At 30.7% G+C, this 15050-nt stretch overlaps 1 protein-coding gene across 1 annotated transcript; it reads right to left on the reverse strand.

The window, feature by feature from the left end:
- Nucleotides 1-7592: 7592 nt before the first annotated feature.
- On the reverse strand, nt 7593-13051 carry LOC123921578. Its single transcript, XM_045974179.1, has 7 exons — nt 12117-13051; nt 11140-11450; nt 10250-10972; nt 9669-9797; nt 9184-9387; nt 8390-8590; nt 7593-7970 (listed from the first exon to the last, which is right to left on the reverse strand). The coding sequence occupies exons 1-7, from the start codon at nt 12382-12384 to the stop codon at nt 7851-7853; spliced, it is 1956 nt and encodes a 651-aa protein (XP_045830135.1). The 5' UTR covers nt 12385-13051; the 3' UTR covers nt 7593-7850.
- Nucleotides 13052-15050: the final 1999 nt, after the last annotated feature.

A 15050-nucleotide genomic window follows, 5' to 3' on the forward strand; every position in this document is an offset into this window, starting at 1 on the left:
GTTCAAGAGTTAGTTTTACTATCAAGTGGTTTCGGCACCCTTCCTCTCGCTGCTGCGGGAGATCGAACCGTAGTCTTCCTTACCAAGTTTAGTATCAATCACTACTAAATCAACGATATTATTTTATGAAGCGAGAATATATTATTAAAAAACCTCTTCTCTATCCATTCCGTCCAAATGAATGAATTATCTCCATTATGTTATTTTATCTTCTTGAACTTAACTCGGTTGGTAAAAATATCGCATATAATTATAAATGAGTCAGGATTCGAACACCGAAACTCCACTTTACCACTTATTAATGTGGAATTTTTGTAGCAACAAATACAATAACCTATTTGATAGACTTATTTCCTTTTCTTCTTAAAAATTAAGTACAGTACTAATATTCAGTATTCAGATCAATGACCGATTAATTTGATAGTGTTATAAACTAATGTAAATAAGAACAATAGTATAGATGAAGAAGAGAGAAAAGAGAGAAAGAATAGTGTATGTTATTCACCATTAGGATTAGGGTTACAATATAGTGATACATAGTATCTATATATAGGTAAACATAATGGGCCAATTACATGGGCCAGGACATCCACTAATAATATTCATAACACTCCCCCTTGAATGTCCATCGAGGATATGCCTCATTAAAACCTTTACTAGAAAAAACCCGGTGGGAAAAAAATTCTAGTGAAGGAAAAAGAGTACAACATCCTTTGTGTTTGAATTGCCTCATTAAAAACCTTACCAGGAAAACCCAATGGGACAAAACCATGGTTAAGGGAAAAAGAGTGCAGAACACAATTATATCTCCCCCTCATGAAGACAATTATATATGAGACGAATAAGAGCAATTAATCTTCAATATAGTTGATCAGAAGCTTTACTTGATGATGACTTTGTAGAAAGACTTGATTCTTCTTCTTTAATATAATCTTCTCTGAATTAGTTGTTGATGCAGTATTATCTTCTTCAAATTTCTTGTATGTGTAGAATCACAAACTTCAACAAAACTACACTCTGAACTTTCTGAATGTAGTGTTAAAACTTTCACATAATCGGATGATATTGTTGTATCTCTAAGATACAAATTATATACTTGACTTTGTTCCAATATCTTTGAGTTTATTGATACTATCACATACATAATTAGCAAAATGCAATAGTGTTCTCAATTGAACTAAAATATGGTCCTTCAAGACCAATTCAAGTAAGTGATCATTTTCTTGAGACATGAAATGATCTTTGTTCACATCAAGTGACAATAAATTATATTTGTTAATATCAAATATATTTCATTTCAAACTTTTCTTTAATCAATAGATTTCAAGAACTCTTCGAGAATTTATGTCATCATATAACAAGTTCATTTCCAAAGTGACTTATTCATTTCATTAAGTCATCTCTTCGATAGTTTGAAATGTATGTCTCGTGGAAATTAAATTCTTCATGGAGTTTTATATAATCCACGCTAACAAGTGACATATAAACATAGCGTAACACATTTTTCAAATAAATTGAATCTTCCATGTGTTAACAACCTTAATCAAGTAAGAGAAGAATTTTGATTTCACTTCAGGTGAATATTTCTCTTCACAATCAATAGCAAACTTTTACCAATATGCTTGAATAAAAAAAATCAAGCTTTTAATGTTTGTATTGCAACATTTTCTATTCACAAGAAAATTAATTCATATCTCATCATGTTTTACATCTTCAGGTGTATGGACTGCTGGTCCAAAAATCTTCACTTTACAAAGTGACTTTAATTACGTAGCAATTGCGTTTTCATTTAGACAATCATTGTCTATAATTCTCAATAGAATTTATTTCATGATCCTCATTAACTCCTTTCACAAATAGCGCTATATTATATATAAAAATATCATCAACGTTGACTTCCTTTCGGTTCCATCATATTCCATTCATGACATAATTCGTCAAGATCTCTTTATTATCATAAATTTCAGGTACCTGAGAAGTTCTTCTGGAACTTATAACTCAATTATGTCAAATACTCTTTTGACAGTTTCATATCCTCACTTGGGTCATCTTTCTTTTTAGCTCCTTTTCTTATTTGAGAATTTCTATCGTTGGAACCGACTAATCTACCACACTTCATGGTGGTTAATACTGATTTGCAAAATAAGATTGTCCAACAGGGACATCCATTTTGTTTGGAGCATTAGCAGCTAATAGTTGATTTCATAAATTTTGCAAATGATTTATATTTTGAACATTTGATTCAAACTATGAGGATCAATGTGAGATAATAACATTAATTTATTTCAAGTGATTCATTTGAACTTCTGGTTCATATTTTTCAGCTGCTTATTCTCCCCCCTAATATTGGGAAAATTAATTCATCACTTGAAAATCAGCCTACAGGGCTGTAAATAATTCTCCAATTTTTTGGCTCAAGGTGATTTATAATAGATGGAGATTCATATCAAATACATTTTCCCAATATTCTTTAAGAACCGTTTAAATGCATTCTATTGGAGCAATTGCACACACACAACACATCCAAAAATGCTTATATGGGAATCATGTTTATAAACAAAGTTCAAATTGTAAATTAGGGGAGAACTTATAATAACTAGTTGGCCTGATACGAATTAGTATCTCAATATACATGTTTGAATGTTCCCAAAATATAAATTAGAAGTTATGATCTCATAAGTATCAGTCATGTAATTAACTTTAGACGTCTAAAGAATGGATCTTAAGTCCATTTTTTTTGTATGAACATACTACCGGATGTTTCATAGTAATTTCAATTGACATACGATACTTATCACATATTTTCTAAGAATTTAGAAAATGAGATCTTAGCAAAACTATTTGAGAAAATAATCTCACAAACTTCTGGTTGTGAGTAAATATGCATGTGACCAATTTAGTTGATGCATCAATTCAAGTCACAAAATGTCTAAATGGTCCAGATTCTCAAATTATCAATTTCTTTTGGGAATTAGTAACCAATAAAAATTATTAGAATGAAGGAACTTCGGGCCCTTCAATATATATTTATAGTTTTTTTTTTTTCGCATCATAATAAATCCGGGATGACCCAACCGGTATTGCCAACAATAAATTTAATATGATTTGTAAACTTCTGGTTTACAATAATTTGTGCTTCAATTGCATTATTATATATAAAAGTGTAGTATAAACTTCTGGTTTATAACTTTTTCATTACACTTAGTTTATCCAAAATATGTGTAGTAAATTAGTAATATATAGAGATATTCAACATCTCTTCATTTCTTGTTTCCATATTGATATTCATATATGAATGAAAGAAGATTATACTTATGCAATCAATTGGGACTATTGTCATTTATGTACGTTTAAAAACGTTTCATCATATTAGCGAGTGAGTGCCTTTACCAATTATTGGTACATTTATATAAATGAGCTCCAAGCAAACTTCAGGTTGCTACTCGAATTTTTCCTTACAAATGGAGCCAATAAATTTTGATGACTTTACAAGTCATATCAAATAGCCACAAATCAACGGCAAACCAATGTATAATAATAAAAAAAAACTCTTATAATAAATCAATGTAAGGATAATTTAATACTCAATTGTCTTAATAGTTCCTCAAAATAATAATTTCAATAACAATTTGCAAGTGAATATTCAAATAACAAGAAGACAATATAAAATTTACAAAATATTTACAAATATTCACATAAATAACATTTGGTGTAATAATTATCGTAAAAAAAACATTTGGTATAATTATTAACAAAATTGAGCCTAAAATAAATTTCCAAATAGAACACTTTAACAAAATAATTAACATTAGTGTTACAACTTTTAAAGTAAAAAAGAGTTTCTCATATAATATTTTAGGATCAAATCGTGAGATTAATATAGTTTAAAATTATATATGATTCTCAGTTCTCACATTCAATCAACACCAAATATTTAAAAATTTCACAAAATAAATTCAAATTCCATAAATCAAGGATATGATATTAATATCAAACAAATATTCTTGAATTCTTGAATTGAATATATAAAAAAAATATTCCGGGTATAAATTATAATTAAATTTATTTCCAAAAGAAAAAATATATGATTAAGGTATGAATTATAATTTTATTTCCAAAAGAAAAAAATATCAATTAAATTGATTTATTATGGAAGAAAAATATTTTCTTAATAAGACACAATTCATACCTTAAGCATTGTAGTAGCTGAATTAATTCATAATAACACATAGTACAAAGTTATCGTATAAAATAAAATGAATAAAGTATTAAGTCATGCACACCTTTTATTTTAGTAACATTCAAACTTAGTATATGAAAGTAACAGGAAACATCACAATTGTCAAAAATAATGTAAATAAATAATCCCTTAATTCATGATTTAAAAGGTCAAGTTGATTTCATCTTGCAAAAATCCCAAAAGTAATAGGTAGTATCACAATTACAAAAATTTGGCTAATAGAAATCACAAAAGAAATTAAACGATATGATATTTCAATTGATATTTGAAAATTTGTCAAATCAATTAATTTTATTTTCAAAACAAATCATTTAATTTCAAATGAATCAATCATAATACTTCCTTAACCTATAATGTAATAAATTGAAAACAATAAAAGAAAAAAATAAAAGGCATTCAATTGTTTTCAATGAGATTGATTGACCAAATTAACATATGAATGACATATGAAAAATCAATATGAAGATTTGTCTTAATTTAGAATTTAGAAATAAAAGGCATTCAATGTTATATTTGGAAATAATATTAAATATGAAGATTTGTCTTAATTTAGAATTTTTAACGGAAAAATCAATACGGCCATTGACCTTGTTTTTAAGGTTATATTACTGCAGGCCGTAAAAACAAACGGTGCGATTCATGCTACATGCTTTATGTGAAATTTACTTAGCAATTGAATTTTACAATTTTATCCATTGAGTTCTTCAGGAACTATATAATAAATCACTATCAATTTACAATCCTTCAAGGATGTAGGAATATTGAATTCATCTAGAATTCATTGAAGAGAAAAAAGAAGTTGTTTTATTAGTTCTTCAGGAACTATATAACACATAAAAGTATTTTGATGTGCAATCCATTAGGGATGCATGGTGATAAATTGTGATATTTCGTAAGTTCTTCAAGAACAAAATTAATTGTTTTCTAAGTTCTTCGGGAACTAAGATTATGAATTCTTCGGGAATTCATGTATTAAATGTCTAAGTTCTTCAGGAACTAAGAATAGGTTCTTTTAGGAACCAAGGTTATGAATTCTTCGGGAATTCATGTATTAACTTTCTAGGTTCTTCAGGAACCAAGATTATGAATTCTTAAATATGTTTATGTTCTTTTGGATGATCAAAGTGTCGATGTTTCACCATACAGGTGTCGGTCACGAAGCATAATGATGCTTCACCAGACTATTGTCGGTCACGAAACTCAAACAATATCAAACATCCAAAATACATATTATAAATAAATAAATAATTGATCAACATTTTATGTAATATTAATGATCAAAGTGTTATGCTTCACCATACAAATGTCGGATATCACGAAGCGTAAACAACATTGAATCAATTAAATACATAAAGAAATGATGCTTATTTATTTAATTTTAATTATTATTATTTGATCTTTATAAGTATACAAGGTTCAAACGATTCATAATCATATAATAATCAAAAATAAAAACTAATTGTGATTTCATAAAAATAGAATAAGAATTGCGTACCTCAGTTGGTAAGCTCGTGCTGATAACGTGTTATAAACTAATGTAAATAAGAACAATAGTATAGATGAAGAAGAGAGAAAAGAGAGAAAGAATAGTGTATGTTATTCACCATTAGGATTAGGGTTACAATATAGTGATACATAGTATCTATATATAGGTAAACATAATGGGCCAATTACATGGGCCAGGACATCCACTAATAATATTCATAACACTGGCCCATTATATTGTCCTATAAATAGGACTTGTATTGTCATGTAAACATACACCTTGATGAGAATAATACAATCTCTATTCTTTCTCTCTTCTCTTCTTCTCTCCTCTATACTTATATATTATTACTATTACTTATATTTCATAACAGATAGACTAATATTAGTATATTACCATCTACTGGTGGGGCCTAATTAAATTCAGCACATTAATGACATTAATATTATGGTATTGAGGAATACTTATACTTATATCATTCATGCAAGAAGAAGTGGACTTCTCGAGATGCTTTAATGACATTAATATGTTCAATAAATCATGCATACATCATCCTCCTTCCTAGGTGAGGGAAAAAAATCATCCTTGAGTTCATAATGTTTTCTCTAGGAATGGAGCTACCTAAGCTGAAAAGGGTTGCGGCTCATTTCAAAATTTTCAAAGCAACCCTAAATAAATAAATATTAGTCTTGCAAATACTACAACATATTTTGGTTTTATTTCATACTATAAGTTTTTTTTGTTTAAATTCAGTCTTTGTAATTAAAAAATGTTTATTTTTAGTTTCTAAAATTATCTTATTGAGTCACGTGGCGTAATTATATTGGTCACATATGATGTTAGAAATTAAAATTAATAATTGTTAAATTTGTAGAACTAAACCCAAATGAATAAATGAAATAAGGAAACTAAAATTAAAAAACTGATTAACATTTTAAACCAAATAATAAAATGATAGAATACGTTATTCTAATGGTTTTTGTAAAAGAAAAGGTTATTCCAGTGGTTCGGGTTAGGAGTAAGTGACATCATTCGTGACAATATGTTCGATTAATCAATCTAAAAACTCCAAAATACAAAAACTACTTCTTTGTCAGTCTTTGACATAGTTTGATGACACCAAATCATCTGTTTGAATGTTTGATATAGATTTTGTTTAAAAATATTAAGATCGGAAATATTTTATTAATCAAATATATAAATTGATGAGATGGCCTAAAAACTGTTTTTAAGTCATTCTTAATTCTGTAATGGCCAATTTAAAATGACATATTTTTGAATTTATGTAAAATAATTTATGCAAATAAATAAATTCTTATGTATTATTATAAAATTTTTTAAGATAATTTATGAAATAACAACTTACAAAACACAATTTTAATTAGTGAGAATTTATAAATTAACATAAAAAATTATTTATTTGCATAAACTATTTTTCATAAGCTCAAAAATAAATGATCTAAACGGGTCTTCACATCGTTGAGTTAACTCCAAATGTAAGATGATATCAAAATTTATTCAAGATTTTTTGTCCCGCCCAGAATTCCAGTTTCGCGCATAACTGCGTAAGGATGTGTTGAAATTGAAAGTCCTACAATAGATAAGATATGATTTATAGTATGTGGGAAGTCAATTTTGTAGGAGTTTAGTTAGGCTCTACCTAAATTCAAAGAGATACTTTGGCAAAGTTTGGTTCTAACTTGGTTTCTGGTATTATTTTGTTTTCAAAATCGTTCCATAGTTTTTTGTTCAGACCCTGGTGAGTTTAGGTTCCCAAATCCTGTGTAGCAGTAGTAGTAGTTCTTCTGGTGGGGCTTTGCCCTTTCAATCCCCCAAAAAAAGAAAGAAAAAAGGAACAGAAGCAGAGAAACAAACGGTGCTAAATTATATTCGTTCTCAATCTGATGATGAATTTACAAATGTAAGTTGTCTTCCCATGCATAATATTGACAACTAAGGAAGGCAGAAAAGATGGAGAAAATACACAGATCAAAACCCCTAAAACTAACGCATCAAAAACACTCCCAGAGAAAAGATGACAATTTAATCTCTTTCTCTTGAAGTTTAAAAAAAAAAAAAAAAAAAAGGATACCCTACGCAAAATCATTAAAAGAAGGAAACTTATTAGCTTTGTGAGTCAGATGCGGACAGGAGTCTACTAATGAAGGGTGATATAGCTGCAAGCAATGCCTTTGGACACTCTTCATGGGGTAAATGGCCACATCCAGATATTGCAACCAGTCTCTGCATTTGAAATGGTTAAGAGAAACATTAGAAACTTTGAGGTAAAATCATATGACACGGGAGTGTGAAATGCTTGAGAAATTCAAAATGGAGAGTATTCAAACTGAATAAATGTATTTGGGGAAGCATTATTTAGACGAAAAGGATCCTCTCAAGAAGAAAAAGATGAGAGCGTCTATTATGAAATTCAACAGAGAGTACCCCTTAATAGAGGTAGGAGAGATAAAGGAAAACATGAGTTAGATGAGGAGACAGATAGAGAAGAGCTGGAGAAGGAGTAGTTGGAAAGGATCGGATCCACATTTTGACATGCTACAAGTCTAGCAACACGCTCATTTTCCTCATCCATTTTCATGCAGAATTTACAACTTTTGTGACGAATGAATGTATGAAAATATGGTGAAAAGAAGGGTACTTACAGAATTTTCAAGTTTTGAGGCCATAGCTTGACAAGATTTTAAGGAGACAAGGGAATCTTCAGCACCTGCAATAACTAACACAGGGATGTCTTCTACAGCTTGTAGCAACGATTCTGCATTTTTTGCTGAAAGTATGGTTTCAGATGACAATTTACCAATCTCGTGAACAGCTTCATCCCATCCTTGAACAGATAGTGGAGCCTAAACACATAAAGAACAGTCACATAACACAAGTCAATAAATTTTTTATTCCAAAAGTGTTGTAAACTGTTGCAGGCTAAATTGCAGGGTTTGAACAGAAAAATTGACTCGAAAACTGAAGTCATGCTCCCTCGGAAAAAAAGTACTAGGTATTAGACATATGCATAATAACTAATAAAACTGTATTTGTTCACCATGGCTAACTATCAAAGAAAAGCAGTAACAAAATCATGAGCGTTGTTAGGCACTATGAATTTGTGATGCCTCATTATTCGGCATCTATCTCTAGGTTAGGCAAGGTTGGGGGTTAGGCTATCATCTACCGTGACTACCAATTAACAACAAAATCATGAGCGTTGTTAGGCACTATGAATTTGTGATGCCTCATTATTCGGCATCTATCTCTAGGTTAGGCAAGGTTGGGGGTTAGGCTATCATCTACCGTGACTACCAATTAACATTTTCTGCTGAGTTCATTACATACAGTTTATTATCTTCCATTCACAAATTGAAACTTGGAAAGGACAAACCAGTTCCTAATTAAATCATGTACATAAAGCTTAACTGATTTGCATCCTAACTAAATCATGTACCTTATAGAGATCCAAAACATCTGTAGTCAATTTGGTAGCGTCATACCAAGCACGCCGATTCACCACTTGAGTGATTTCCATCCTTAGTAGAGGTCGAACCATATGCTTCTTTCCAAGTGAGGTATGCAGGAGGATTCTTGCAAAGGAAGGAACAACTTCCCTTGATAAGCTAACATTTAGCAATACAACCCCTTTTATAGTAACCTAAATTGACAATAAAAAAATGTTTCAGAAAAAGTTTAAATCAGTTATGTATGTGATCACACTCACCTACATCCTGATAGGAGTAAAAACAGTAGAGCTACAAAACCACACTGATAGGAATAAAACAAAAATAAAAATAGAACTGCAAAACTACACTATGCTGTGACTGAATTTGCAAGCCTATACATTTTCATAAAATAGCTCGCGGCAGCTTAATTAGGTTTATCAAATGCACAAGTTGCCTATTTACCAAATACTAACAAACAATAAAAAATACTCACATTATGAAAACTCATTGATGTTTGAACTCTTTGTGCAGCCATAAGAGCAAGCAATCCTCCATCATCATGACCGATTAACACCACTGACGAAAATCCAATCTCAGAACAGAATGATAAAAGCAGGTCAATCTGAAGAAAAGAGAGAACAAAAATCTATCAGATATTTGATTTCAGATAAAATTTTGGTTGAAACATGAAAATAAGTTTAAAAAAGCATTATGTGAAAGTTAGAAGAGTGATAGCAATACACTCTTCCGATTAGACTCTAATTAGATGAAGATCATGTGGATTGTCAAAAAACTGTATCAAATAGTGTGTCACTGTCATTTTTCTAATAAGATGTGGGCATTGAATAAGAACACCGAAATGAAAAGGAAAAACAAAAAAAGGGATACAGTGCTCAAATTTGAAAGCCAGCAGTTGACTCTAGTAAAAACAACAACATTTCGATCATAACCCAGATAGATAACTGAACTTGACCATTGCCTTCAAAACTTGTTAGATCAGGAGTTCAAAACTTTGAAGAAGAAAATAACAAAATTTCTTTTAATACATCTTGCACAAGGATAATTTATAATTACCTGACTATCAAGCTTATAAGGATTAGGCAATTCCTTTGCTTCCCAGTCCTCCCGACGCGGCCTTGAACTTAGTCCCCAACCAGGCCGATCAAAGGCAGCAACTGCGCAATTAATCTCCCGAGCTAGAGACCCCATCACATGCCTCCAGGAGAAAACTCCTCCGCCAAACCCATGTATGAATACAACACCTAATTGGCCAATACTTTTCTCCAAGGGTAAAGAATCCAATTTGCTAGTTCCATTTTCTTCGGAAATACCATCTAGATGAAAAATAGGGATATCTTCAGAAAAAACAGAAGTTGCATTACTATCTAGTAGAGGGGCATATAGAGATGATCCACTGATATGATTGCTATAGCTCCGGTATAGATGCGACTCTATCTTCGGAGATATATCTAACCGATGACCATCCAACTTCTCCAACCCTCCAGTCACTGATGAAATGCTGTAACTAGAATTTGATTCAACACAAGATGTTGATGACAAAGTATGTGGAGGTGGTGAACCAGGTAAGCTGAGCTTGTAATGAAGAGAAAGTCCTTGGCATGTAATGAAAAAGCTGTCTGAATCTGCAAGTAATCTTGCCTGCAATTCTTCATCACGAGATGTCCCAAAAGGTCTCCGCCTCATTTCACTGTCACTTTTTGGGGTTCTTCCCCCAGAAGGAGTAGGAGAACGAGGGACCTTCGGATAGCCAGAGAAAACACTTTTGCATGATAGGACCTGTTTAAGTAAGCATTAATAAACTTATGCAGTTTTTAACACGTGAGAGCTAGATTGTAGTATTACAACCACTTACATCAAAGACAAGGTAAACCAAAGAAGCAACATATAAACCAGCCTGATTAATTACAGAGACACTTCATAAATCATAACCATTCCAAACTTACAGATTCAGGGTCAACGCGATGAAACAATAACTTTCTTCGTGCTCTGCAGCTGGTTCTATAAGCAACAACAGTATGACCAAGAGCAAACACAACCGACGAAAGAAACAACACAGGCATTCCCCAAGATTTCTTCAAATGGAGTCTCTGCCTTTTTACAGAAGCTACTGAAGCTTCAGCTTCAATCTGTGAATTTACAGTGAAAACACAAGTTTTGACTGAAAGTAGAACAATTGAGGAAAAGGAACACAGAGTCACAGTTCCAAGGTAAGGACCGTGTGAAAGAGCAGGGCCATCACAAATCGAATAAACACCTGCAATTAACAGAGAAAAACAACCCAACATCAATTTTTTTTTTATCAAACCAACATCAAAATTTATAATAACCATAGAATTCAATTATTATTTTTTTCTATGTATTCTACCCATCAAATTCATTCCACATAATAATTCAATTCAACCCTAAAATTATATATATAGACTTTTTTCAATTATTACAAAAAATATAAATAAACAAGAATCTAAAAATTAAACAACTTAAGAAACTTAACATGTAAACAGATATTTCAACTTAGTACATGTTTAGATTGACAGTGAGTTTGACGAAATCAGAGTGACGCCGTGATTTTGTTGAAGCTCCAAACTCCAAAGTATAGCTTTTGCTAAAATCACGCCAAAATTCACTTTGGTTCACCGTGATTCTGCTAAACTCACCGTCAATTCAATCAATCATGCAATTAGAGACGTTGAAACAAAATCTAATTGTAAAAAGTAAAAACTACTACTACATGCATATGATTGACTTAAAAATGAACAAAAGAACAAAACAAAACAAAGATTAGAAACACGTTAAGAAGAAGAAAAACTAACTAATTGTTGTGATAAACTATTATTAGAACTTAGAAACACAATCTTTACAATTCCTTCAAACACCGAACAAAAAGCACAAAAAAATTGAGAGAGAGAGAGAGAGAGAGTACAGATAATGATGAAGGATCTTAAGAGCGAAACAAGAGGAATATCCATCAAAGAACTCTTGAAAGAGTAACGGTAAAAATGCTCTTTAAAACTATAGCATTTAACACAAGTAAAATTTGAGATCAAAACAAACGGAACAAGAATATCCACCACCGCAACAACCACCGGAAGCGACGTAACAATAAGCGAAACAACCAATGCAATAACAAAGAAAACCGTCCGAATACACCTCCGAATCTTCTCGAACAAGCATTGTCCTCCCTTCGCCATAACCGCCCTAACAACCTCTCCGGGACTGACGGACGGTTAGTTACGATCGCCTCAAAAGAATACTTAATTAGTTATTATTATTATCCGATAACCAACTCTAACCGTTTCCGATACCGGCGTAAGGTTCTCGGAAGGTGGTTCGTTAGCCATTTCCGGTGACCGGAAGATAGAGGAAGGGAAGTTCAGAGTTGCTGAAGCGATTGTGTAACTGTGGCGGAGAAGAACGCCATAGATGGCGGTGGTTGACGGAGATCGGTTAGGGTTCCGGTGGGAACAAAAGCCTTCTCCGTAAATATTCTTCAAACGAGTTCGTTTTGAAATTGAATGCTTTCTTCTCTTTCTCTTCTCTTCCCTTTCTGGTTTTCTTCGTCGCACTCTCTTTTATTTTTTTAATTAATCATTTTTTATTTTATTTTTTAAAATTTTGTGTTAAATCTACTATTCTTTTCGGTACACCGATAATCCAAAGTTCATGATGATCTAAAAATCTAAAGTTTGTCCGCAAATAAATAAAATTAGTTTTTTGATTTTAACTCTTTAGTTCTTAGGAGAAGGGCCGATAATCTAGAGTTCGGCCACAAGGTGAATAAAATCTGGCTAAAAGTTATCTCCACTGAAAATGAAACTTGGGGATCTCACAAAAGATTCGTCCTAGAAAAATCTCATTAACCGGTTGAGTTCAATGTCTTGTTTAAATTGGCCAAAAATTATTCTTTCTAAAATTGAATTTTGAGTTCAATATGTGTTTAAACTCCAAACACACACTTATTCACCTTCTTGCCACCAGACTACTAAACAAAAACTAAATTAAAAAAAAAAAACTTATTAATTACAAGAGTTAATCACTTGATTTTATTTTTTTAAAATTTGGCTTTTCATGGTTAGTTATCTAAATTTTAATTTTAAATGTAGAGTATTTTGTAGGGTATTGTATGTTATATAAGTGTATAAAAGTGCTAAAATTAAATTAAAAATGTGTGTAAAGATGTTGTGAGGATTGTTGGGGTTTGGTGGTTGATGAAGGGTCATGGCAGGAATTGGAAATGTTTGGCAGACAGAAAATCCACTATTATACTTTAATTGGAATTAATTAAAATAAACTAATCATTGGATACTCTTTTGCACATCTGGCTACCTTTTTATTAATGCAAATACAGCCAAATAAGCCTTTCATGTTTATATATTGGTTTCTTATTTATAAGAGGAAGGCCATTTCTTGTATAAATAAATAAAATGAAAGATAAAAGGATGCTTTTAGGCTAAATTACAATGGAATTTGATAATTAAAATCAGATGAACAATATTACTAATGTATTTGTTTTTATGTGTAATAATTTTGAAATATGTGCAAAAGGTAGAAATGATAGAGATAGTAATGTTTTCCAAAAGAAGAAAAAAATGAAGAAAAATATATATGATTATAATTAACTAATACTTAAACATTAGTTAAAAAAAACTAATACTTAAACATGCTTAACAAATATTTTAGAAATGCTAAATAAACCAATTTTGAGGTCCCGTATATTTGAAGCTCTCGACGCAGAGCGGTGTTATTGTTGCTCAAGATCGGCCCTGTTCACCACCGTAATTAATAATCCATGTTGGTTGGTTAGGTTAAACTAAGCTTAACTAAAATTATATTAAACTTCAAGAGGAAATTAAAGTAATGCATACTCCTAAGCAGAATTAGTGCAACTTTCTTTCACCTTTTTTTATTTTTTTTTTTATAAATATTTATGATGAAACATAAAGCATGAAGCATGAATGGCACGATGTTCTTGAGCCAAGCAATGATCTAAATTTTTATTTGATTTTAAACTAACAAACACCTACCCACGCATGCCAATTGGCCTTTTTTAAGACAAGTAAAAGTCTAATTCTCAGTTATCAATTTCATAATAATGTCATTTTTTTAAAAAGATGACTTGTGTACATTTTTCAGAATGTCGTGTGAAGTTATATATGTGATTCCAAAAACTTGGTTTTCTTTCTTTGTTTCTCAGCTGTTTAAATTGACTTAAGTAGGTAGAGATTGTTGTTTTGGTGACTATGTCTATGTTACATCATATGGTTTGAATTTCAAAATACTACAAAAGAAATGGAAAATTATTTTTTCATCAATAAAATAGTAGAGCAATGTAATACTTGCCAAGAGTCCAATACTATATATATGGACCAAAAACTAGTTTACAAGTGGAAGTATATATTTCTTTCTCTTCCATAAAAAAAAGTATTTCTTTCTCTATTCTCCAATTTTATAATATGAATTCATCTCAGTAAAACTTAAAAATATTAAATAATCGGTTTTTTTCTATCACAATCAACTAATTAACAGCAGGGCTATTGAATAAATAATTTAAATATAGTGTTTTGTTGACTAATTCACATAAAAATTTATATTGTTCTTTCAATTTTGTTGACTAAATCACATAAAATTACAAATATAATGTTAATTTTATTCATATTAATTAGTTAAAAATTAAATTGTTCTTGCGACTTTCCTTTTAAAAAGAAAAAAATAATTTATCTTCACATCATAGTTTTTTTGTGTTACACTATTATGTTTAAGAAATTATATTACTAGAGTTGGACAATGAGATAAGTAAAGTTTGAATAAAAATTATTTATAAAAAGTTAAAAACTGAACTCGAATTCTGTCAAATGAT

The sequence above is a fragment of the Trifolium pratense genome, linkage group LG4 (genome assembly GCF_020283565.1).
Source record: "Trifolium pratense cultivar HEN17-A07 linkage group LG4, ARS_RC_1.1, whole genome shotgun sequence".
NCBI classification, from domain to species: domain Eukaryota; kingdom Viridiplantae; phylum Streptophyta; class Magnoliopsida; order Fabales; family Fabaceae; genus Trifolium; species Trifolium pratense.

What these genes read in the sequence shown, in the direction of transcription:
- LOC123921578 (XM_045974179.1), bottom strand. Translation starts at nt 12,384, where the DNA reads ATGGCGAAGGGAGGACAATGCTTGTTCGAGAAGATTCGGAGGTGTATT. An exon ending in ATGTTTTGGATCTCTATAAG is followed by an intron (nt 8,591 to 9,183) that starts GTACATGATTTA and finishes TTATGTGTTTAG; the next exon opens with GCTCCACTATCTGTTCAAGG. An exon ending in CCTCAAAACTTGAAAATTCT is followed by an intron (nt 7,971 to 8,389) that starts GTAAGTACCCTT and finishes TTTCAAATGCAG; the next exon opens with AGACTGGTTGCAATATCTGG.